Genomic DNA, 27,521 nt, shown 5'->3' with positions numbered 1-27,521 from the left:
TCACCTTGGCAGATGACAGACACTTGGGCCTTGGCTAGGGCATTAGTGAACAATGTTATTAAGGACTAATTAGATGGCTTTTGTTGAAATATTTCCAAAGATATGAGCAAAATAAAGCTGACCTAAAGAAAATATTTTAAAACCTCCCACTGAGCATGCTCAGAGAAAGCATTTTGACTTCTTTTATTTTTAAAATGCTCAACCATTTTCTTCAAAAACTTGGCTTGATCTTCCTGATTCAGTGATAACTGAAGTCATGCCAACTTTGATGTTTTTAGCTTCAGCTGTTTTGGAGCTATATGTGATCCCCCCAAAAAGGTTGGAATGAATTTTTTTCTGAGTGAAGAAGGAAGCATATGTTTTAACCCTCATGTGCCTTTTTTGAAAAGGATGAATTAACATCCTATAATATTTTATCTTTGAGCTTAAAATAAAAAAGTTTAGTTTGAAAGTCAAAGAGACATTTTTCAGAAATTGAAATGGAGACCTGGGCCTTCAGGAATTAAGACGATGGATTGTATCTGCTTTACCAAATACATTTGGAGACTTGCATGTCTGCTGCTATTGTTTTAAAATGGCAGCAGAGACAAGGCAGCCTGGAGACTTGAGCAAGATGGACCACACACAAACCGAATGTTGGGGCATCAAAAAGACATAAAACTAATATGCAGAAATGCTGGATCATCTTGAATACATTTTTTTCCAACCAGATATATGACATGAAGAATAAGAAATAAAAATGAACTTAGAAAGCTTTAATCCACCTGATGATCTTATTTTCCCTTCTAATTTATAGAAAAAGGAAGGGAAGAAAAAACAATGAGCAGCTAGAAACTGAGTGGTACCAAATATAACTGATCCCATTAAAGCAGCAGCTACATAGTGGAGACAGTTATCAGGGAGACTTCTGAGAGCCAGGTCTATATTCTTTTTTATTATTGACCATGCCCATGATTTGTCAGATTTCCCTTGGGACCAAGTGGTCTTTGGATCTCCTTAGGACACACCAGAGGCAATAAAAAAAGGAAATCACATTAATTATGGCAGATCTGATCATGAGCTAGGAAGGCAGACAACAATTCTAGTAACGCAGAGAGCTCTGTCAAATTGCTCCATGGTCGGTGCAAACTTGACACGAGAAGTGGCTTCTTAGGGTGAGACATTTCCCACGTGACTGCAGATGGAAACGTAGGATATCGGTGCTTCCAGATCAGACATAGATCATTTTTGTAGAAGACTGTGCAAGGCCAAGTCTAGAAGTCTAATATCAAGTTAAATTTCTCTAAGTCAGAACTCCTACTACATTCTGGTACGTACCCAAAACACTGGAAAACCAACAAAAGGAAAGAATTGGTAAAGAAATGACAAATGTCTCCGTCTTATGTCAGAAGAACTTTGGGCAGAAAAATTGAAACCAGAATGAAAGAAAGGTTTAAAAGGAAATTGAGTCTGTGTTTACAAAAGGATTCCAATTCTGGGTGAACTGTCCAACTCAACCAGTTGCTTCGGAGAAACATGATTAAAGTGATGACTGAGGTGTTTTGCATCCTAGCCTCAGTTTCCTTTATTCCCCTCACAGTCCAGTGACAGCCAATCAGAAAGGAACCTGGCCTGGAGGCTTGTCAGTGATCATAATTGAAAACATCTGTCCATGCAGCAAGTGTGGGAAGCCCATGCAGCTCCCCGACAGAGCGAGTTCTCACACAGCAAAGCCATAACCACGACTGCTCATATTCTCCTTCACAGACTTTTCTCACTGCCAGCTGTCTTTATTCTCCTGCCAGGAAAGCAAGGGGCCTGGGGCTCTGACCCAGGCTGGGGTTAAGTGAGCTGGGACCAGGGGAAGAAAGGGGACAGGCTGGCTCCCAGCTCTGAGACAAGGGATATCTTACCGGGAACTAAAGAGAGTGGTGACTGAGGAAAAAGAATAGCAAACAGAGAAACCAAACAGGAGGACAGATAGGCAGCAGGAGAAGAAGTGTTCAGATTTTAAACTCAGGTGAGCCGGGTTTAAATCTTGGCACAACATTTTCAGTATGTCGCTGGGCAACCTCCCCGAGCCTCAGTTAGAATGGGAAGAATAATAGTACCTGTCTCACAATGTTTTCGAGGCACTTCAGTGGAACAAGGCAAGGACTGAACACACATTAGCTCCTTAAGAAGGGGGCTTCCGAGACAGTCCTTGAGGTGTAGAAGTAGAAGACCTCTACTGAGGGGCATGCTACCTCAGTCATGAGTAGGGAAAGCCCTACTAATGGTGTCCTATTGACTTGGTCAGTCTCCATGTGGTTCATGCAGATGTTCTTTCCCTGCCTGTGGCCTGTGTTAAGCTGCTTTATCAACCTGTGCCACTTAGTTTCTTGCGATCTCAGTACTGACTCCTGGGGCCTCTCTCTGCCATGAGCCCCATGTTCGGGGACAGCACTAGTTCTGCCTGGTCTGTCTGCCCTTGCTCCTCACGTGCCAGTGCCTCGTTCCTCCCATTTCAGCAGCTTGCCAGATCTTTCAGCTTGGTAGAAAACGTATCAAGGGGATATCTGGTTAGAAGAATGCCAGCAAAACATTATTTCAGCCAACTGAGGAGAAACTTCCAGATTGTAGGTCAGAGAGAATTCAAAACACGGAAAGTTGGAGTAAGGGGAAGAAAGAAAATAAAGTCCTTAGTAGGAAGGTTTGGATGTTCTCTCTGCCTCCCAGAAGAAAAAAAAAAAAAAAATTTTATTAAGAATGTAATGAACCAATAGATTTACAAAGGAAATATAAACAAAATGCCATAAAGGACAATATTTTAAAATATCCAATCATCCAGATCATTTCATTGTTTAAGATACCCTGTGTACATAAATTAATCACCTTTAGAAACTGTATTAACAGTCACATCACAATTGTATTTATAGCTAACTCACAGTTATTTGATGTATGATGTTCACTTGGAAGCTGGAAAGAATAAATCCAGCTTGCAAAGAAGCAGAACTTACTTTTAGGGTGGGGCTTAGGTCCTGAGAAAATCTAGCTCAACACATGGGTGGCAAGGAATAATACAAAAGGAGAGACTTGGGGAGGCCAACTTTGTATCATTAGTTAAGAACAGTTCTGCATTGTATATGTATCCAACATAAACACTTGGCTAAGGATGTTATTCTACTGACAGTGTTTGGTTTTCCTTATGGTCATCAGCTGGGTGACTACCGCTACTTGGCTGAGAAGCACTTCATCCATAAAGAAAAGCACCATAAGTAATAATGAGTGCGAGTTTGTGTTAGTTGCAGAGCAAGAATTCAGATTTAACAAGCGATTTTTTTTTATCCAATTGAAATGAATCAAACTGTTTAACCTAATTGAGCTTCTATAAATCAGGAGTGTTGTCATATTAGTAATCCCCTAGATAAGGCACTGCAAAGAGGCGCCTCACAAGAGTGCGAATGTATAAACACAAAATACAGGGAATCTACTGAAGCTCCTTTAATTCAGCATCCTTGTACATCTTTCCTCTCTTTATAATCACTATTGAGATAAAATTATCACTGAACAACTGACGTTAGTAGATCCTTTTAATCGTTCAGAGGCTATTATAGTTTTCCTATGATTCTGTCTTCAATATCCACCTCCAAACATGGGAAGGCCTGATCTTTTCATGACTATAAAGTCAACAAAATATGGGGAGGGAGAAAATGTACATCCATTGGGAACTGGGCTTTAAAAATATGTATTATGAATATTGTAATGTTGTTGTTTTAAAAATGAAGTGGATCTATATGTGCTCATCTGAAGGGATCACCAAGACATATCCCATTTATATAGATTTCTCTAAAATCTGCTTCAAATATTTATCTTTGTAAATTACTTCTAATATATTCCTACAGTCACTGTTTGTCTACTTTGATACCTCTATTCCTTTAAATTTTCCCTTCTTTCTATACTCATTTAAGGGTGGTTCAAAACCCCCAGCAGCTTGCCTCTCAAGTTCGCAGATTCCTTCTTATCCAGGAATACCTTTTGTTGCTTCCATAGATGTATCTGGTTACCTTTTGAAATTACTTTTCTGCTGAGTGGCACATTCCTGGCACACATGCCTCTATTCCCCATTCCCGAACCCCATGTTGACATAACTGAATGATCATATCACCCTTTCACACTGTGGCTTCACCTTCAGGGTCCTTTCTCACAGAGCAGGCAGCCACCATCAGCCAGGTGAAGCAAATCTGTGTGCCATCCTTCTGCTAGAGCAGGTCTCTTTGTCCAATGCCACCATTCTTTTATAAGTGTAAGAAAACAAAAACTCAGACTGTAGACACACCCTTATGCTTCCAAGAGATGGAGACTCATGTCTGTTTCCTTAAAAATCTTCTGTTTCTGCCTTTCTATTTCACTCATCACTTTGACAAATAAATGTAAAGATACATATAAACATCCTATAATGTATAAGTGTGTCTTTAAAATATACCCATATATGCAAGAGATTACTACAAACTTTTTACATTTTAGGGTTCACTTACTTTGCAATTGATTGCTGTGCTTGCAATGTGTTTCTGAACTTGTCAACTTTCCTCGCAAAGTATTTCAAGTTACAGGATGGAAAAGGTGTTTAAAATTGTTAATAGGATTTGCAGCACAAGGAAATTAGAAATCCTTCTGCCCAACTGTCTGATATTCAAAATGAGGAAACTGAGGCTGAGCAAGGCTGAGTGCCCAAAGTCCTACAGGTAGTAAGAAGCGAAGCCAGGAGAGAAAATCAGGCTTTCTATTTCCTTGTTCAAGTTGATCTTTCACTCCACTAATTAAAACTGGTGTGCAGTAACGAGGCTAAAGCTGCTTCATCAAATCAACTTTTTTCTCTAACTTCCTATGGTATTGTGGGTCAGTTGGCCTCACGAATTTCCACATAATTCTATAAGTCAGTGAAGTAGATTATTTAGACATTCTCTTCTGTATATATTCTTATTTGGATTATGTAGAAATTACCCGTCAAAAAACAAGACTTTTCAACACGAACCTCATGACTTCCACATTCTATTTTTGATACCTTAACCTAAAGTAATTTCACACTCTCATAAAACCTTTGAAAATGGAGCATCCACAGATGATATTTTGCACTTACCAAACTCCTTTTTCAAAAAAAAAACCCTCTAAATGTTACATTATATTGTTGTATTTGCAAATTATATCCTCCAGTCATCCTCTGTAATTTTTTTTTTTCAAAAAAAGTAAAACACAGAAGATAGGAAGAACACAGGGAGAAATGACACAAGAAAAGCCTCAACATCTAACAAACATGAATGTCTGTTGACAGCGTTGTTCTGACTGCAGACAGAAAAATATTGGGGAGTACCTCACTTCTGTTTCCTTTTGGGTGAGACAATCCCTTTTGGGTGAGAAAAAGCTTAATCTGTCAGTCAAACGGAAAACAAAAACTATTTGTAATAAGAAGTTACAGAATGCCCAAACTTTCTACCATAAATGAAACAGGAGTAAAGCTGAAGGTAACATATCACCTATATGCAAAGATTTTGCAATCTAATTGAGAGTAAAACATATGTGCCTGAAATAACTTAGAGATAAAAATAAAACACATCAACAACAATGTAATACAATCTGAATGTTTAAATGCCAAGAAAGCAAATAAGCAAATGATCAGAATATGATTCTGAAAGGCTTCCTGGTAGAGACATGCTTAAATATGGTTTTAGGTGTCATGATTGGCATAGATGTGGCAATAAAAATAGTAGTAATAGAAGTGCAAAACAACTCAAATGTGTGTGGCCCTAAGGATACATGAGCAGGTAAATTGACCGCTAAGCCCTGAATGGATGCTATTTGTTATCTGCTTTATCAGTTTTTAACTTTTTTTGTTAATAGATTTTTCAAAGCAGATTTAGGTTTAAAAAACTGATCAGAATCACTCACCGGGGCCTGTCAGGGGGTAGGGGGAAAGGGGAGGGAGAACATTAGGACAAATACTTAATGCATGCGGGGCTTAAAACTTAGATGATGGGTTGACGGGTGCAGCAAACCACCATGGCATTTGTATACCTATGTAACAAACCTGCACGCTCAGCACATGTATTCATGTATCCCAGAACTTAAAAATTAAAAAAAAGATCAGAGACTTCCCATATATCTCCTCTTCACCCACCACATACACACAATTTCCCCTATCATTCAAATCTTGTGTTAGTGTGGTATATTTGTTGTAACTTATGAGCCAATATTGAGATGTTAACTAAAGTCTATAGTTTACATAAGGCTTCCCTCTTTGCACTGTACATTCTGTGGGTTTTGACCAATGTATAATGACATGTAGCCACCATTATAGTGCCAGAGAATAGTTTTACTACCTTAAAAATCTCCTGTGTTCCACCTTTTCATTCCTCCCTCCCTCCCCAAAACCTCTGCAACCACTGTTCTTTTTGTCTCCAAAGTTTTGCCTTTTCCAGGATGTCAGGTGCGTGGAATCATACAGTATACAGCGTTTTTAGATTGGCCTCTTTCACCTGGCAATATGCATTTAAGATTCTTCCTTTTTCTTTTATGGTTTGATAGCTCATTTGTTTTTATTGCTAAACTATATTCCATTGTATGGATATACCACACCTGTTTATCCATTCATTTATCAGAGGACATCCAGAATCTTTTTTAACTTAAAAACAAAAATTTTTCAACTTGTTTTAAGTTTTTAACCAACATATATCTCAGGTAGGAAATATGGTTCTCAGAACACATATACTTTTTACCTTGAAACTTCCTTGTCTGAGAGTATACGTTGTGATTTTTTGCAACACAGTACTAAACTATCATTTCTGTTCTTAAGCTTGAATCAAAGGCTGCTTCACCTTCTTGCTTCTGTTCTTTGGTGACATGAGAGCAATTAATTTTAGGATATAGAAAGATGAGAATTGCAAAATTAAGTTGTGAATTTTCAAGTGAATGTGTTTACTATCAAACATTTACTAGAGGTCATGTCTTTCTTTTATCGGCAACTACAACACCATGTTGTCTTCACAGTGAATCAGAATATAATTCCAAATTTGAAATTATGCCTTTTTCTCTCTTCTTTGGTTACACTGTTAATTATGTCCAAAAAGCAATGCTATGACCTTTTCAAAAGTGACATCCTAAGCTGTTGTTGATTCTCTAAGTGGAAACAAATGTCACCTGGCCCACCTGTGTCTTTGTTTTTAACATCAAATAACATTGATAACTAAATCACTCTAATATAGGGGAAGAAAAAAAGCTGCCCTGCCATTTGAAGGGAATTTGCAATGAAATTCATCTATTTGGCCCCCTGATTATGTATACATACTGGTTTTAAGACAGCACACAGGAGGCTTTGCCAAGAGAATTTTAAAGTTCAAGCAGAAAAAATAATCACAATATCTTTCAGTCATTTGCTGTGTGTATTTGTTTCCTTAAAATGCACAGCTAAATGCTCTCTACACACAGATATCACTTGGTAGGTGGAGTATATCTTATTACTGGGTTATTTTCCAGTACATTTGGCATAGTTAAGGTAAAGTGTATTAACTTTCTCTCAAAATAAAGATGAAAACAGAGTTGTAGCGGCTGTGAATGCTTCAGCCATTGTCAGGAAGTTAAAAACTGACGGGAGGCCCAAATAATCAACTCAGCCTGCTGCATATACCATAGTTTTCCCCTGGGATATCTGGTCTAATCCAACAATGTATCTGACTGGCATGAATGTAGAATTACTTTCAATAAAGATTTTATTTCAAGCTTGGATGATTTCCCCCAAAACATCTTGTCACTGAGGAAAAGTATATCATAGAATATCTGATTTTTTTTTCCCCCTACAAGTCAGCTTTTGAGAGGGGGAAAAAAAATACACATTACAACTCAAGTACTCAACTCAGGTCAATTCACTGTAAAAAATCGCATTTTAACATATCTACACTGATTAAAGATTTGCTGTGTTAAAGAAATCAGGGAGCTGTCAAAGAGAGCTTACCCTAAAGTCTGGAAATGTAAAAAATAAGTACCACATTTGCTCCACTCCAGTCTGCATTCTCCCTGCAGTGGCCTCCAATCGAAGGGCAGGCAGGACAGATGAGTCCACCAGCTAACACCCTGCTCCGAGAATATTTGTCTTTTTGCAAGTAAGGAACATTTAAAGGTCACATCTTCCAATAAGTATGAAATTGTTTCCAGGCTATATGAGAAATATGAATGGCCTGGTCATGATCACACGAAAATGATCTTCATTTCTCTGTGCATCCTTCTCTCTCTCTTTATTCCATTCTCTTCCTTCATGATGCCACATTAAGTCAGCATGTTCAAGATAGGGGAACAGTAGGTAACAGTTCATTACTCTATTTTGAATTCCCTTAAACGTTTCATTTAGTACTTGCGTACATTATTTCAGCCTTGGTGTCACATTGTTTAATTTATGCTTGGTTCATATAATCTTAAAAATAGCTTGTGTTACCTACAGAGTTTCATCCCTTACTAAAAGCACACAAATCATATGATTTAGCACTAATGGGATAGGAGTAATTATTTTAACATTTAATAATCATAACACATTATATTTATACAATGTTTTAAATTCAAAATCCCTTTTATCTCTATTATTATATTTTATGATTAACATGCAATGTTACAATAAGTATGTACACGAAAGAGCACTCAGCATGGATAATAGTAGATAAAACTCTAGAGAGGCATGGAAAGGGCTAGAGTTGAGTCCCTGTTCTTTGACTTTATTAGCACTGTGTAACCTTTGGACAGATCATTAACCAAGAAGTCCCTAACCCTGGCTGCACACCAGGCTCATCTGTGAAGCTTTTTAGAAACTCTGAGTCCTGGGTCTCAACCCTGAACTACCAAATCAGAATCTCTGTGCAATTCCTTTCCTTTATTAAAAGCCTGAGCCAGAGTGGAAAACCAGTGAGTTCTAATCTCCCTTTCCTTGTTTATAAAACAACAATTGACAGAAGAAAATGTAATCACATATAGTAAAAATTAATGTTTCTGGCTGGGCGTGGTGGCTCACACCTATAATCCCAGCACTTTGGGAGGCCGAGGTGGGTGGATCACCTGAGGTCAGGAGTTCGAGACCAGCCTGGCCAACATGGTGAAACCCTGTCTCTACTAAAAATACAAAAAAATACTGGGGAGAACTGATTGAACTGGGGAGGCGAAGGTTGCAGTGAGCCGGGACAGTGCCATTGCACTCCAGCGTAGGAAACAAGAATGTAAATCAGTCTCAAGAAAAAAGAAATGTTTCTATAGTTTGCAAAGGGTTTTCACATACATTTTAAAATTTAATCTTCAAAACAACCTACGAGATCAGTTTTGCCATTAACTTCACTTTCTAAATGAAGAATCTGAGGCTCAGAGAACTGCTAGGGCCCATCTAAGATCACACAGTCAGTACCTATAGAACTAGCACTTAAGATTTTGAGCTTCCAGATCAAGAGCAATGGTTCTTTCCTCCAGGCAGAAGAGCATCACATGCAGAGCTCTTAAAATGTACCCAGGCCTAACTGCAAACCATTTGGATGGGTCCCAGAGGTTAACATGGTTTTGAATCCTCCACAGATGATATTAATATGCACGCTGGATAGAGAATTTCTGCCCTAAAATGATCAGAACAAGTTTGGAAAATATAAAGTACTATACAGATATAGTGTGATGATTTTATCACGGTTTTGCTGATAATTAAGCACGAATTCAAAGGGGAGGGAAATGATGCGTGGACACAAAGCTGTTCAGATCTAGGCTCCACATTCGATTTCAGGTCTTCTCTTTCATGAACCAGCTCTATTTCTATTGGAACTTCTCTGACTCCCCAGAGCTCACAGCTGCTGTCACAGGTTGGATTTAACATAGCACGAGTTACCTACTAACACCAACAGAAGTAAAGATGGAGCAGCATGGGGCAGAAAGAGAAGTCAAACGATGACATTGGACCCAACAAAGCCTGGCCACCCACAGAAGCTCTGGGGCATCCAGGGCCCATCACAGTTGTCTCCGGGAGGATGAAGATGGCTTGGCCTTGATACACTCACTGCAATTAGTCATTGGCCGTGGGCTGTCTCCAAGAGTCTCTTGGGGTGAGGTGGCTCTCCTCAGCTGAGGCAAACCCTGCAGGGGCTGACAGCCGAAGCTGCCTGTGGACTTGACACCTGGAAACTGGGCAACAAGTCTTTCCTCAAAGAGAGACCTGGGTGTACATCAAGTGTCCAGCACAGTCCACCCTTTGTGGTGCTCGGCGTGTGTTCTTCATCATGTTCACATTTGAGAAGCAGCTCCCCCAGGACTCTCAGGGAGAGAGGAGACCTTTGAAGACGAAACTTTAGAAGAATAACTACAAGCTCTGCAGCTACAGCTGGACCTGAGCCCAGCTCATTGTCTCCATCCTCCACTCTCTATTTGAGATTGCCCTCATCTTTAACAATGGTCTCTGCTGGTCATAGTGGGTGCCCTAGATGCAACGTCCCAGACCCTTATCCATGAGAGATCTAAGCTCCTGTGTACCATGTCTTCTCAGACAAGAATTTCTGCCCTCTTCATGACCCATCACAACTGGGCAACAGAGAACTGGAAGCCCTATGTGGATCATCTGGGTACCGCCCTGTCTCCCTGGTGTAACACCAACCTTGCCTCCTCCCTTTGATCACACTTAATTACACCTGCCTAGATAGTGACTCTTTGCCTTGACAGCTGGTACCTGGACCCAAGAAGCTCCATGTGCCCAGAAAGCAACAGTAGCTTAGAAGACAGTAATTCGATATATTGTTCAAATACAATGATATACACAGAATAGCATCCTTCCAGACTGCCCATTTATTTTGTTCCAGAGGGTGCTGTATTCTAGTGACCATCTCATAATTCTGTGAGTCGGGCCCCCTTGGCTGCCCCTCAGCCCTGATACTTATATATTAAAAATTGCATCTACCTGGCTTCTAGTAATTAAGCCCCACCACCTGGCCTCTATTACCAGTGTCTCAGCTTCCCCACTGCAATCAGTGAGCCTAGTTCTGTAATGGACTCTCCTACAGTCAACCCTCATTTACAGAGTAAAGGCCCCTATAATCACATACGAGTTTTCTGTAGAATATCAACGATGCTTAGCAACAGCCCTTCAATTTCATTAACCTTCGAGTTACTGAGTTACTACCCACGACTTCCCACTATCATTTCTAAATGTCTCATACATTACACCAGCTAGTATCTTCCACAGATCTACTGCCCTAATTCACCACCAGGGCGAGTTTTCACAATTGGACTGGCTACCTTGTGCCAGGACCCGTCTGCATTCCACCTGCCACCATCAATGGACTCCTCATTGCCAGTCAGGCTGCGAGTGACCCAGCTGCAAATCTCCATCTTATTCCTGGCTTTCTGGGACCACTCACAGAACCAATAATCATGGGTTCAGTTCTCCAGAAGGAGCCCCTGAAACAGAGTTTGGCAATCAGGGCATTGTTAAAGGTTAACCACTGTGGAAGGAAGGAGGTGGCAACAGGATTGGGCAGAGGAATAAGCTGAAGTGCAGTGCAGTCCCAAGAAAGCTTCAGTCAGAGCCCCAGGAAGCTGTGGGACACATAGAGCCTGTCAAAGTTGTCTCACAGTGGGCAGAAATGGTCCAGCCTTTATACTGACTGACTGAGTGGGGGCCAGAGCAGTGGCTCACACCTGTAATCCCAGCATTTCAGAAAGCTGAGGCAGGAAGATCACCTGAGGCCAGGAGTTCAAGACCAGCCTGGGAAACATAGTGAGACCCCATCTTACAAAAAAAAAAAAAATTTTTTTTTAATTAGCTGGGCATGGTGGTATACACCTGTAGTCCTAGCTACTCAGCAGGTCAAGGCGGGAAGATCGCTTGACCCCGGAAGTTTGAGGTTACAGTGAGCTATGATTGTGCCACTGCACTCTAGCCTGGGTGAAAGAGCAAGCCCTTGTCTCTAAAATACATACATACATACATACATACATAAAATATATGTTGATGGATCAGTCAGTGTTCTTGAGCAAGGCGGCTTATTGTAATTGAGGCAAACCCTGAAGAAGATAGCTGGAAGCCATCGGCTACCCCTGCAACTATGCAGGGGGTCCTTCCTTGAAAGGGGATCTGAGTGGCCCATCTCTGCAACCAAAGTAGCCACCATAATTATCAAATTGGCAAATGCACGAATGGTCCCTTAACAGACGAAGAGCCCTCTGTTATAAAGCTTAATATAATGCTTGATAGTGGTCCCTAAAAGATGAGTCATTTCATGTAGAAATTCTTAGAACAGGTGATCACAGTCCTACGTGCTGGATGACAGAATCATGAGTTAGCCCAGCATCCATATTTACAGGGACATATGCAGAAACTGGCACAATTCATTCCTTCACCGTAGTAAAGATGATAAATTTATATGTGTAAATGCAAAATAAATTATTTTCTATCTTTGAGCAAAGTATTATACACATTTTGAAAGGGTTTATATTTCTGCAGATGCATCAAGCATTTTGCCGAAAATAAAATTATATGGTCAAATTTTAGATGGCCAAAAAAAATGGCATCATTATCTTTAGCTTCAATCCAACCATAGTATAAAACAGATAAAAATTACTCTCTATTCTAAATTCCTCTCACGCCAGTTTTGTTCAAATTAGTTACATGTTGGAAACTCATTGTCAGATAGTATATGGGAAGGAAAGACACACTGAACAATTACAGGCCCTTAAGTTCTCAAATAGTTGCACTTTTTATTTTGCCTTCGTCTTCTTGTCCTCTCATAGTACATATGAAATTTAGGTGTGCAAGAAATGTAATTATTATGCCAACATTAAAATTAATTTATCTTTCAAGGCCCTATTCTTCTAAATGACTTGAATTTGGTCAGTTAAGACTGTCTTCTAGATTTTTTCTGGTGATATCGTTAGTTCTGGAGGGCTACATAGAGCCGAAGCATTTGGTGGAGGGGCAGAAAGGATATCCATTAATACAGCATTTCAACAAATACTTATTGAACACTTACTACCATGAGCCAAACACTAATCTTATTCTATGGATACAGCACTAAGCAAAAACAGATAAAGTCTTTGTGTCTAAGGCATTTATATTCTGCTGGAGAAAGATAATAAAGCAGATTAGCAGCAGAGAAAGTGTCTAGCTTTTCCCACCTCTGCAGTCTGGTCTTCATTCCCTTTTCACTTGCAATCATCATCCCCAACTTCCAATCCCAGGTCTGGATCTCAGTCACTCTTCACGGAGTACTCTGTGAAGCTATCTTTGGCCACCCTGCCTAGATATACAAGGCAGCAATTTCTACTTAACTGCTCCTGATATACTAGGTGTAGGCAGTTCTGGAATCCTGCCATACTACTAGGTCTTCCCCAAAGAGAAGAATACAGATCTGATTCTCAAGGATCCTCAAACCTTCTAACTGCCTGCACTCCCAGGGAACGGGAGTAGGAAGGACCAGGGCCTGGGCCACATACGCATCTCACCTTTCCTTAACCCTCCCTCCCGAAGTCCAGAAAATCTTTCTCTAGTCTGGCAGCAAAGTAGCCTGGCTCTTTATCTACCTTCCAATCTACTGATCAGTCCGTCCATATTTTGGCTGCAGCTCTGAGGCCTTTGGCACTTAGGCTTTTGAAACTCAAAAGCACAATCCTTCGCAACTCGAATGCCTTGCCTTGCAAAAATTAAAAGCACTTCTGCTTTTCTGCTGTATCATCCATGAACTGAGGCCACAGTGCTGCTGACTGAACCTTGGGGAAAGGCCTAAGGTACAAGGAAGGGTAGAGAAGAAGCCTCAGCCATTATCTACTACCTCATCTTATCCCCAGATGATACTTTGACTTTCCCAGAATGCTCATTCTTTCATCATTAATCCGGCAGCCCAAATCACACTTCAAAGATTGTTCAACCTTCCATCCAATACAGGAATCTCAAACATCCTGCCTGAATACTTCTCTTGATAGGGAACTCATAGCCTTTTTTGGGGGATAAAATATTTAATATCTTTTATAGGGGCTCCCAATGCTTTGCCAGTATATATGGGGGGGAATCTATACCAAAGGGGGGTTAATAGTGGTAATGTCTAAGTAGTAGAATTATGAGTGATTCTTATTTTATCTTTATTTATCTGCATTTTCTAAATTTTCCATAGTATATGTAAATGCATTACTGTTTTGAAGCAGTCTTTTCTATTTTCACAACACTAATTCTTCATACAAAGGTAAAATCCATCTCTGGGCCAATTCCAGTAGCTGGATTACAAGAGGAAAGTTGACTCTTTCTTTCATGTCATGGCTCTTTGCATTGAGTCATCATGGCTTCCCTAAATATTCTTTCCCCCCGGCTAACCAAACACTTTCAGTTCCTGTGCTCTTCCATTTAGAAGGCACACTCTGGCCACATTCACCTTGGTGCTCACTAGTTTTACAGCTTCCCTCTTAAAGTCTCTGCAGAAAGTGTCTAAAACTGGCCAGGTGCGGTGATTCACATGTGTAATCCCAGCACTTTGGGGGACCCGGCGGATTCCCTTAGGTAGGGAGTTTGAGATCGGCCTGGTCAACATGGTGAAACCCTGTCTAAAATTACAAAAATTAGCAGGGTGTGGTAGCGGGTGCCTGTAATCCCAGCTACTCCAGAGCTGAGGCAGGAGAATTACTTGAACCAGAGAGGCAGAGGTTGCAGTGATTCGAGTTCGTGCCATTGCACTCCAGCCTGGGCGACAAGAGCAGACTCTGACTCAAAAAAAAAAAAAAAAAAAAAAAGTCTAAAACTTATTTTTCCTCAGAAAGTAAAACTAAGCACAAATTGGATGATGATACCCAAATTGCAATTGATTCTCCTTTGACTATTTTGCAACCTTTTAAACAAGGAGACAATTCTCAAGAAAACTGCTAAAGATTTTATGTAAGTGCCCTTAATGAAAAGTAAAGTGGCTCTTCTCTTCACCTACATAAAAAGGAAAAACAAAAGAAAAGTTGAGGAATATTCTGCATACTAAAAATATTCCTTTTACGTTTATCTAACATCACAAGGCAAATATTTAAGTACTATATATTCCACTAATAACTTATAATTAGGTGCATTATTCTGCTTGGCTTAATTAATGCTGATCCATGCACAACACTCAATATTCTGTCTAATATATTACTAGCACATACCAGGTTTTTGTGTTTTTTTCCCCCGAGACGGAGTCTTGCCCTGTCGCCCAGGCTGGAGTGCAGTGGCGCGATCTGGGCTCACGGCAAGCTCCGCCTCCTGGGTTCACGCCATTCTCCCGCCTCGGCCTCCCCAGTAGCTGGGACTACAGGCGCCCGCCACCACGCCAGGCTGATTTTTTGTATTTTTAGCAGAAGCGGGGTTTTCACTGTGTTAGTCAGCATGGTCTCGATTTCCTGACCTCCTGATCCGCCCAACTCGGCCTTCCAAAGTGCTGGAATTACAGGCGTGAGCCACCGCGCCTGGCCTCACATACAGTTTTTAAACAGCTATATTGGACAAATTCAGGTAGAAAATAATGACAGTCTTACAATTTTTTTATTTCTAAAACTACTCCCAACATAATATATTTTCTAGCCTTTCTCCCCTAAACGCAGAGCAATGCCTTCCCAGGATGTTGATATTATCAGTGGTTATTGGTGTATCAGCAGAGCTCAGGGAATAAAAATTAAGAATTCTTTTACTGCAGAGACAGTTAAATGCAAATGGCTAAAACCATTTTAAAAGCATGAGGAAAAACACCTAAAAAAAGCAATAACTGAAATAATCATTTTGCTAATAGGGCATTTCTATTTACAATTAGATATGAATGCTTTCAGAAGTTTTTAAATCTGTGTGAATCTGGAAAAAAAGTAATACATATTGATTTGGTTTTTCTTCCATCTGAACACCCTTCTTATCTGTGCAGATAAATCCTTGGATGTGAATTAGGTGATTAAAAAATCAAAATATGTCACCCAAGACTTCTTGTTGACTCTGCCTCACTTTTTTCCCCAAGTCTTCCTCAGGTCTCAGGCCTCTCCATTAAGAAGTCCCTTGATGTCAAACTCAAAATTCTTGCATCTTAGCTATTTGCAGAAAGTACATTTATATCACAGAGTAATAAAGATCTGCATCTTAATCTAGGCTCTGCCACTTACTTCCTGTGTGGCTTGGATCAAATTTTCAGTCTTTCTCAGGGTCATTTTGTTTATCTGAAAAAGTTCACCTGAAAATTTTCTCTTACTTCCAAACAAAAGAAAAAAAATGAGAGAAGAAATATCCCAATATACCATAAAGTTACAGTGATTTAAACAGCAGAGTACTGGATCAAAATACACAGAGGCCAGGCACAGCAGCTCACACCTGTAATCCCAGCACTGTGGGAGGCTGAGACGGGCGGATCACTTTAGGTCAGGAGTTCGAGACCAGCCTGGCCAATATAGCAAAACCCTGTCTCTACTAAAAATACAAAAAATTAGCCAGGCATGGTAAAGCGTGGCTATTTGGGAGCTAAGGCATGAGAATTGCTTCGACTTGGGAGGTGGAGGCTTCAGTGAGCTGAAATAATGTCACTGCATTCCAGCCTGGGTAACAGAGTGAGACTCTGTCTCAAAAAAAAAAAGAAAAAAAAATATATATATATGTATATATACATACATACATACATACATACATACATAATCAGCACAGTACTGAATACCCGGGTGTGTGGCCGAGTGCAGGCAATCTGCACAAAAAAAGCAGTAAAACAAATCAGTGGGGAGTGGTGGTTTATTCAACAAATGTCATAGGGAAAATTAACTGGCTTCCAGGAAAAAAAATACATTTAGATTACCATCAAATTTCACACAACCAAAATACAATGAATTAGATGATATGCTTTTCAAAACTATTTAAAATAATTTTTAAAAACAAGACCTTGATAATAGTTATCTGATCTCTTTAAAATGGATGAATTTTATAATAAAAACAAAGATAAAAATCTAAAAGAAATAATACTATATATGACTACATAAGAACTAAATAAAATTAAGAAACACAAGAATTGGGAGATTGTATGTGCCACAAAAGTAATGAAAAGTTACTCTTAAGACATAAAGAAACTTAGAAATCTACATATGCAAGGATTTTATTGTAGCATTGTCTGTAATAGCAAAGAATTAGAAGAAGCAACCTAAAAACCTAGCAGCAGAGAAATGGTTAAATAAATTAAGGTATTTCCATACTATGAAATGTAACAACTTTTTAAAAAAGAATGAGGTATTTTTATATGTACTGACTTGGAAACATGCCCGTGATACATAGTGAAGGGGGGAAAAGCAAATTTTAGCACATTATGTATTTTTTATTTCATCTTTTTTAAAAAGGAAAAAAATTATATATATAATTGTGTGTGTGTGTGTGTGTGTGTATATAAATATATAAAGATAGGTAGATGGATAGATGAGTAGAAAAACATCCAGAAGGAACACCCATCTGTTAATTATAGTTATGAAGGAATTTGACTAGGAAACAGGGGAGGTTTTTAACGTTTTACTCTTCAATACTTCTGATTAGTACTTTTTTTTCCCCCAAAAGACCATGTATTGGTTTTGCTGTACAGAATAAAATGGGTTAAACAAGCAAACATAAAAGCACACACTGTAAATAGGAAACGGGCAGGAGATGTTCACGGGAGAGAAAACGCACATGGCTGCTTGCTTGCTTTATTAACTTCTTCCCCATTTCCTAAATTCAAAGAAGCCTAAGTTCAAAGAATGACGGACTATTTTTTAAAGAGAATAATACCAAATTGTAATACTGCTAACGGGACTAATAGGCTCCCCTCCCCCCGCCCCCATGTTATGTTTTAAGGAAAAAAGAGCCATAACTTGATAATGTGGTGCTGGTTCTGAAGATGTGGTTCCCAGCCAGACCAGCAGTACTGCTACCGCTGGGGAACTTGACAGGAATGCCGTTCATCAAGCCTCTCCTCCCGGACTTGCTGAATCAGAAATCTGGAGGTGGAGCCTAGCAACCTGCCTTTTAATACCTTCCAAATTATCTTCCTGAAGGGTGAAGTTTGAGAACCACCGATTGCGTTGTTACATTTCTATTATTTTACACTAAGGCAGGGGTCTTCAACTGCAGCATTATTGTCATTTGGGGCAGATAATTCTTTGTCATCAGAGCTGCCGGTGCATTGCAACATGTTTAGCAGCATCCTTTGCCTCTACCCATTAGACACCAGTAGTAATTTCCCACCCCCACCTTCTCATGACAATCAAAACTGTCTACAGATACTGCCAAATCCCTTATAGGTGGAGGGGTGGGGCTTGGGGCAAGGTACAATATTGCTCCTGAATGAGAACTACTGCCTAAATCAATACTCCAAAATGTGGAGGAAGAGTACATGGGAAGTTTTTATTTATTTATCTCACTTATACTCTGAAAGCATAGGGCACAATTCATTCTCTTCTATATACGGTAATGATGAAGTGATCTATATTACATATATAAGTCATAGGAATTATTCCTGTTAGAAGTGAAAAATGCCAGATACAGAATTACATAAAGTGCATTTTCTCAAAGTTGTATGTAGATACATTATATAAACATTTCTATCATCTCTAAATGCTAACAGTGTCATTCTCCTTGAACTCAAGAAATGATTTCCATCACCTTTAGAAAGAAGTCCCTCCACAGCATTTCCTACCTCTTTCGCTTTGCTCCCTGGCCTCCAGCCAGAGAGCAGTCTCTGCTCTATGCTGGCATTCCTCACCACCAGGGTATTGTACCTACCATTCCCTGCCCGGAACACTCATTCCCCTGATATGTGCACCTCGACAGGGCTCTGCTCAAATCTCCCTTCCTTAGAGAGGGCGTCCCTGAGCACTCCATCTAATACACGTAGCACTTCTTACCACTCGATGCTCATTAGCATTACCTGGGGGTCATTCAAAAATGAAGGCAGCCTGGCCTTGCCCAATATTAAATAAAAGAGAATCTCTGGGAATGGATTCCAGGCCATCAGTGTTTTTTTTTTAAAGCTCCCTAGGGTCGGTGGAAGAACCATTACTTCTCTTTTTCTTAGCTTTTCTTGAAGTACTTCAGAGCCTGAAGTCACATTTTATATTGCTTTGTGTACGGTTTGTTGTCTGTTTTCCCCACTAGTTTGTAAGCTTCATCTGAGCAGGGATTTTGTCTATTTCACTCATTGCACTATCCCTAATATCCAGAATAGTGTCAAACACATAGTAAGTACACAATAGATTTTTAATGAACTAATAAATGGTTACATCGAGTTACCAGTGTTTATTATACTCTTCTAAAGTTTTCAAATTTTCACTAATAGAATGCATTTATCATCAAAAAAAAAGAAATTAAAGCTGATTTTAAAATCTGCCTTTAAAATTTGTGATATATTTGAAGCACAGTGATTAGCACATAGAAGGTATTAATAGTAACAAACAGTAACTACTGTAAATGTTTCTTTTTGGTATTATCTACTATGTCAGAGTTTTGGTTCTGATATTTTTATCTGTGTTTGTTATCACCTTACAGAACACATATTCCAATTAGAAATCAATTATTAATTGAAGCCTGTGGACCATTCATTTTTTCACTTTTTAGTTCTCACGTTTTATTAAATATTCTAAATATTGCTTTAGAGATACTTTAGAATATCACTATAACGCCCAATCAATAAAATATGAAACAACTGAATAATTGAAAATGTTTCAATCTTCTGCATTGAAATTCATGCAAAGAGGTTCAATAAATGCAAAGAATCTGGCCATGTTAGCTATCAATACTCAACTGCCATATAACGCTCCTTTGCTATAATGTACTTCAGAATTATATACACATAACTTCAAAGCTAATTTTTTGCTTTTATTTAAAAGCAAAAATCTCAGAATATAGCAATAATTCCTATTGAGGATGATAGTTATTTTGGAAAATAAGAATTACATGTTTAGATATAAAATTGAAGACTTCATTTCAGCCAACAGATATGTAAACTGGCATATAAAAAATGGCTGACTTATCTTTGAATGACTACCTTGAAACACACAAATATTAAATGCAACAATACTTGTGAATGCTCTCCTGCTTTTCCAATACTTGAGAATGTTTCTGGCACACAACTATAACTTTAAAGAAGGTGGAATTTCTGCTAAGTCCTCAATCTTATAAAAAGGCCAGTGTAGATAGCAGTATAGTTTGTGCAAATTGAGGGTAGGCAAGCATATGGTTAGCATGGATCCCCCCCCAAAATAGTTATAGCACATAGGAAACATAAGTTGAGCATATTGAAAATTTATTCTATTTTTAACAGCCTCTCTTTAGTTAAGTGGTCAAAGTCACAATTAACATTTCACATGCAGTGGCTGAGCTATATTTTGCAAGCCAGGTGTGACCTGATGGCAGGAATACATTTACCACCACACTCTCCTTATTTTGTAAAACTATTCTAAAGTTATGTGTGTTGGAAAATCATGGCATTCCAGAGATAGAGAGGGGAACATTTCTAATACACCTTCATAACTTGAGAGTTGTCCTCCAGGCAATCATGTGGCTTTCAACACACTTTGCAAGTCACTGTAGTAACTGCAAAGCACAAACTTAAAAGAAAGTTCACATCCTTAAATCTGTTTGGAGCTGAACTATTATTACAGGCTTTGGTCTTCTTAATTCAGCATTAATTTTTAGTTGTATATTAAAGTTTTCTTTCAGTTCGAGTCATTTGGCTGTGATTTCACACGACTAAGAAATTTCTTTGAATTAGCAATTCAGCTCATTTTGGGAAAATCTTACCCAGCATAAGGCTTTTTTGAGAGGATTTCTTTTCCGGGGGTCCAACATCTGTAGCACTGGATTATAAATTGTTTCTAAAATAAACTTAAATTGATGGATCACTATTCTTCCCACTTGGGCCTGACAAAAGGTAACACTCACATTTCCTTTCTTTTATGCTGTAAACTGTATATCACTTTTCAGCTCTTGCTAGAAAAATGAATTCTTACTCATTTTAAGATTTTATAAACTTGAATTTTACTTAGTGGTATAAGAAATGCTTTTACTAGGAATACATACGAAGTGCTATTTCATGAACAAATTCATAAAATCGTATTTTTGTCAGGCTATTTAAAACTAAGCAGTATAAATAAATAGCCTTTCTCAAGAATTGCAGTTTGGGGCCTTTGTTTTTTCCGGTTAGTTAAGCATTCTTAAGTTAGGCACTAAACTTTGAGCTCTTCATGTTGCTTAGAATCAGGTATCTTTGCTATGATTTCTTGGGAGTAAATTAAAGATGAGTCAACATACATCAAGAGGAATTCCCAAATACTGATATAAGGTCTGAATATTTTTGGGCCTTCCTGCCCACTACTATCATGTTAATGTCCCAACCATGTCTTTCCTTTACCTTTCTCATTCAGATTATTTCTTTTGCCTTTTGGCCTTTGTTTTATCATAAAAGGGGAGTTTCTTTCATTTCTTTGCTAAAAACAGGTCAAATGGTAGCTCAAAATTTACAACACAGTCATGGAGTTTAAGGACCTAATGAAACCTAAGTCCTACCAGAGGGGTGGAACTAGCCAGAATGACCAGAATCTGACTTCTTTCTGAGTTAGCTGCTACAGAACTGTGAAGCCAGGGTGGCATAGGAGGATAAAATTCCTAACATTTTCAGACTTATATATGGTAGATCCTTAGCAAAACACACGAGAGCAGCATTTCTTCATATACACTCTTCAGTGTTACTCAGAAAAGAGAATCTATGTACAAGATTCAAGTAATTTAGGGAAGACACAAAGATGGGCAAGGGTTTTTTTTTCTGCAGGACTTTTCAGAGACTTTATACTTTTGTGCATTGTGAATATCCAAGAAGAAAAAGTGGCACTCAATTTTCTCCAAAACTTTTACGTTGGAATGCCATTTTCGTGAAGCATATCAGAGAAATGGTGTTTTACAGAACCAACTTTATTGAAAGGTATTGCCAAAGCCATGGTAAAAATGTATATGGTTTCTGGATCAGATCCACCCCACTAACAATACAACTCAACTAAAGCTCAAGCTACTTGAAGTATACCTGTTTTTGAGAGTTTTCCATCTAAGATACTAAATTGAATTATATTATTCCATGTAAGGTTTTTATTTCTTCCAGCAGCCTATGCTTCTTTTCTACATATGTTTTACTATTTGAAACCTTCAGAAATAATCCCTAGCTGTTCCCCCACAATAAGAGTGAAAATTATGGTTTCTCTTGATGTGAGGTTAAAAAAAATAAAAAGAGATGTAATAATTAGATATAAAAAGAGAGATATATAATAATATAATTTTGCAGGATAGTATTCTAACTATATATTTGAAATTGTGGTTGATTCTCTCTGTGATCCTAAATCAACCACTTAACTATTTAGGAGTCCAGCATGGTAGGGAATACGTAAGCTTCCATTTGAATCATGACATTTATAACAGCATTAATACATTTTCCCAGACACCCCCAGTTCAGGGGCCTTCTTCGCTGAAAATGTCTATCCCCACATAAACTTTAATATGAAAATGTATTAGTCAGTTAACATGAATTATATAGTTCAGTATTTGGTGACTTTTACCCCAAATTGATCTTTACCTTCATCTTTTCTAACCTAAAGATAGTGATTTCTTAACACATGAACTACTATTTGGTTGATATTTAGCAAATAAATTGCATATATATATGTACGTATATGTACATATATAAATATATATACATGTGTATGTATATATTTATATACAGATAAATTGTATGTATATATTTATATACAGATAAATTGTATGTATATATTTATATACATATAAATTGTATGTGTATATATATAGATTACATATATTTACACATACATACATATTTGAGATAGTGAATAAGCAAGATAGCCTATGTTCTATATAATACTATATCTAACCTTTTTTCTTAATGACTCTTAATTTTTTTAAAAGTCACTACAAGTAACTTGATCTTCCTAACTCAGGAAAAAAATCTCAAGCTGCTAAAAAATTTAACCTGCAATAATGCAAACATAACAGGAATACAAAACTATGCGCTATCTTTTAAATTTACTTAAACGAGATTATTTAAAACATGTGTAAGTTAAAGTTTTATTAAAAGCAAATGGAAAATGTGCAGGGAAATGCACATAAAGGATACAGGTTTGAGGCAGAATGAATATTTTATATTTACACATGCATAAAAGCACAAAATGAACATTTTTTCACAGGAAATTTAGGTAATATGCATTCGCAGAAATTCATCACAGGAGTCCCCCATGATGGCCCAGGGGCTTAGAGAAGCCTTCTCCCAAGGGACACTCAGCCATGCAGGCACATGCCTTTCCCCAAGGAGGCACTCGGACACGCAACTCTAGCCTCCAACTCTTTCTTGTATAACTGCATCTTCAATCCTCTACTTTTACATAATCTCGTTCCCCTTTCAAACTTCCTTGGTTCCCTCCCCCACATTTGGCCCCACTCTGGTTTCTAAGACCAGGTCCTTTGCTGAGCAGCAAAAATATAAAGAATGCTACAGAAACAGTAAATAGTCTAGCCCTATTTCAGTTTTCTTACTCTCCCTTCAAGGCCTGAGTCCCCCTTGAGAGCCGAGTTACCCCTCCACCCACGCAAGCTCCTCCAAAGCTATAGACCCCTTCGCAGCTTCCACTCCCATAAACTCAGACTGTCCCTCCACTAATGAGCTCTTGCATATCCCTTGATTTTTAGCCTCACCTTTGTGGGTCTCAGTTTTGGCTCACAGATACCTTAATCTCACTGTCTCTGCACCAACTAAAATTATAGCCATAATTAAATAGGTAACTGTATCTTTGATCCTGTCAACGTTTACATTATCCTTTTGCCCGTTCAGATTTCCTGGACTCCAAGTCCTAATGTTCTTCTACTACCCTGTTGGCCAAGATGCCCCATTCACCTTTGTACCTTCAATAGTCTTGCTTTTGCTTCTACCTTCTCCATGGCCCATGACCTCTGAGCCCTCTTCTCTGCTAGATAAATCTTATCAATTTATAGACATTTGCTACCAATGGGTAAAGTTATTAAAACAACTTTTACCTAATAAGTGCTCACTTGATTATTTCTGTTATCTATCTCCATATTTGCCTCTAAAATGTATGTGTGTGGTGGAATTAATGAAGCAGTTAGTATCATAAAAAGGTGTTAATTTAAAACCAAAAGGGAAAAACCTGCATTGCCTGTATTGTGAATCTTACTAATGGCTTTTATAATATGCATATCTGGGAGATGCTCAGGAGAGATGTTAAACTGAGGTAGATGGGCATGTTAAAGAGAAGCAAAGGTCCATTCCACTTGCCCTCTACAGAGAGCAGGATGCTTAATTCACTCAATAGGATTTTGGCAAATGCAATAGAAAAGTGGCATAGCTTCTTATATTCCAAAAGAAACTTTAAATTTGAAGTCTCAGATAACTCACACTCTAAAAATATGAGAATCCCTTCCAGAAATGTAGCCATGCCAACAGTGCTCACAGGTACAAATGCTCTCTGTTTAAAGCAGAAGAAAAGGGAAAATGGGAAGCAGAATATCCTGAATATTCCGTCTAAATTTGAGTCATTTTACCCACAAGAAATGTACTATCACCAGGCTGTCAATTACAATTCTAAGAGTGAAAAACGAAAATTCGGACCTTCTTATGATGGATCGTATAGTCATGTGGAAGGTGGCAGAGTGAAAAGTTGGCCCGGTTACTAGGGCCAGGAGTCATTACAGACACTGACAGTGACGCTTCCACAGGTACTGGACCCAGACTGCCTGGGCTTGAATGTCAGTTTGTGTAACACTGGCTGTCACATCACTCAGTCTTCTCAGTGTTCTCATTTGTTGAACAAGCTTAATAGTAGAAGCTACTTCATGGGATTGTTATGATGAAGAAATGAGACAATAAAATTGCTTAGAACAATAATTGATTATTATTAACATTGGTCAGGTCAAATATGCTTTGCTGGCCACAGTACGTGCCATGAGCTTGCTTGGTGGTGGGCAGGTACCAGGCAGTACACACATGGCGTTGGCCCTGCTCAATCTCTTTCAAGAGATGGACAGCATGGCCTCTTGGTCACAGAAGTGGTTCTTCAGAGATTCAGGTTTGTGAAGGGAAAAAAAAAAAATGCAACAGTCCCCCTTATCTGTGGTTTCACTTTCCATGGTTTCAGTCATCCAAGTCAACCACAATCTGAAAGTATGAAATGGAAAATTCCAGAAATATGCAATTAATAAGTGGCATAGCATTCTGAGTAGCATGATGAGTTCCTCCCACCTGGGATGTAACTCCTCCGTTTGTCCAGAGTCTCCAAGCTGTCTGCCCTGGTGCCATCATTCACAGGGTAGCACTCCCAGTTATCAGCTCAATATTGTGGCATCACAGTGCTTGTGTTCGAGGATTCCTTATTTTACTTCACAATGGCCCCCAAAGCGCAAGAGTAGTGATGCTGGCAATTCACATATGCCAAAGAGAAGCCGTAACATGCTTCCTTTCAGTGGAAAGGTGGAAGGTCTCGACTTAATAAGGAAAGAATAAAAATTGTATGCTGAGGTTGCTATGATTTATGGTAAGAATGAATCTTCCATCTGTGAAATTGTCAAGAAGGAAAAATAAACGTGTGCTAGGCTTGCTGTTGCACCTCAGACTGCAAAAGTTATGGCCACAGTGCATGATGAGTGCTAAGTTAAGATGGAAATGGCATTACATCTATGGATGGAAGAGAAACATGTTCCAATAGATGGCAATCCGGTTCGGTGCTATCTAAGTTTCAGGCATCCACTGGCTAGGGGGTGGGGTTCCTGGAGCATATCCCCTGAAGATAAGGGGGGACTACTATAATACCAGTCTTTCTGCCTCCTGTGATTCAGAGATATATAGGCCCACTTAGGCCAAACAAAGAGAGGCCTCTAAAGTCCAACCAACTCAACAATGTTCCACACTGAGCTCTGAAGCCAGAGACCCCACTGTCTGGTAAAAAAGTGTTCCTTTGCCTTGCTTTATTTTCTACACTCTTATTTCCCTTGGGTTGGGATGTCTGATAGAATGAAGAGTTTGATATTTCTTAGCACCCTGTCTTTCCATATGCTGTCCTTATTTCCTTATCACTAAAACCCCACTCTTCTGAATTTTAATATAAAATCAAGTAGGCTTCAGCCGTCAGAATAGCATTACTTTTTTAATTATCAGTTTCTAGGATGGGGCTTTATTTTCTTTTTAGGAGTCCTGTGTTGGAACAGGCAAGTCATTACCATTAATAAAACCAAATCCTAGTGTTTCATTGGTATTCCAGCTCTCCATAGGATCCTCACACAAGCAAATACATATTTGATTCCAATGGGGCTCTTTTCCTGTGCAAATGCTACAGGATTCTGCATTTTATTGTGGCAGTAAGCTAAATTGGCTGTCCAAATGAATGGAGACACTTAGAATTTTGCCATATACCAAACTGTCTCGGAACCTATCTCCTCTACAAAACACTTCCAATTAGCATTTGCCAGGAATACTTTACTCACCACTAATCACGAAAAACTTAATTTTTAAAAGCCTACCTTCAATTACTAATTGTACAGACATTGTTCTGGTTATTTTGTTTGAGTTCTAATATTTTTTTTTTTTTTTTGCATGCCTCTCACCTGTTTCCTCAATTGTCTCTAAGCATTTTAAAGGCTGCATCTTGTTAACTTCACAGTCATTTTTACTGTTTAATATACTTACTCATTCATTTCACAAATATTTGTTGAGTATTCACAATGCTCAGGTATTATGGGGTAAACAGTTGGACAAGGCAATGTATCCTTTCCCCAAAACTCATAGGTTCTACTTCCATATAGTAAAGTATGTAGAGTAGAAGATTAAATAATGTTGTAATGCAGTTACTTTTCCTGAATGAAAAACCTTTTTTAATCACTCCAAAGTAACCACAACTTCACTTCAAACTCCAGTGGAATTACTTTTTTCTCTCTCTCTACACAGGATAGTGGCCAAAGCCTCCAAGAACCTCATGTCCACACAAAGCTTAGGGATTGTATTTGGACCCACCCTCCTGCGAGCTGAAAATGAAACAGGAAACATGGCGATCCACATGGTCTACCAGAACCAGATAGCTGAGCTCATGCTGAGCGAGTACAGTAAGATCTTCAGCTCGGAGGAAGACTGACAGACAAGACAAGCTACTGAATACGTTCACATCTGTCTTGATGCCTAATATTTTTACATTTCTGTAAACATATTTCTGAAATATTTTTTGCCTTTCAAGCGACAGATGCCTCATTTTGTGAAAACTTAATGATGATTTTGTGTTTAAGTTCCAAACATTTGAATAAAATAATTGACAATATTTGCTATATGTGTTCTACATTAACCCCTTTGGTGCTATTCCTTCTAGCACTTCTAGGAACACATCATGCATGCCTCATGCTATTAAATAATATGCAAAGAACAGCACATCTTCAAAAAATGGCCTTAATGCTGCTCCAGGGAAATCGGGTGTGCGGTTGTGTATGTGGAGATATGAGTGAGTGAGTGTGGTTGGGAGTAGGG

The 27,521-nt window shown here is 38.7% G+C and overlaps 1 protein-coding gene across 1 annotated transcript in view; it reads left to right on the top strand.

Moving 5' to 3' along the window:
- The window catches only part of ARHGAP15 (Rho GTPase activating protein 15), a 642,246-nt gene extending 614,928 nt beyond the window's left edge, over positions 1-27,318 (top strand). Inside the window, exon 14 of the mRNA XM_011988707.1 lies at positions 26,955-27,318. Coding sequence (XP_011844097.1) covers positions 26,955-27,138 — 184 coding nt within the window. The 3' untranslated portion in view covers positions 27,139-27,318. The remainder of the gene's footprint in view (positions 1-26,954) is intronic.
- Positions 27,319-27,521: the final 203 nt, after the last annotated feature.

Source organism: Mandrillus leucophaeus, unplaced genomic scaffold (genome assembly GCF_000951045.1).
Source record: "Mandrillus leucophaeus isolate KB7577 unplaced genomic scaffold, Mleu.le_1.0 Scaffold336, whole genome shotgun sequence".
Classification (NCBI taxonomy): Eukaryota; Metazoa; Chordata; class Mammalia; order Primates; family Cercopithecidae; genus Mandrillus; species Mandrillus leucophaeus.
Note: the sequence above shows the minus strand (reverse complement) of the source record. Positions and strands in the feature narration are given on the sequence as shown.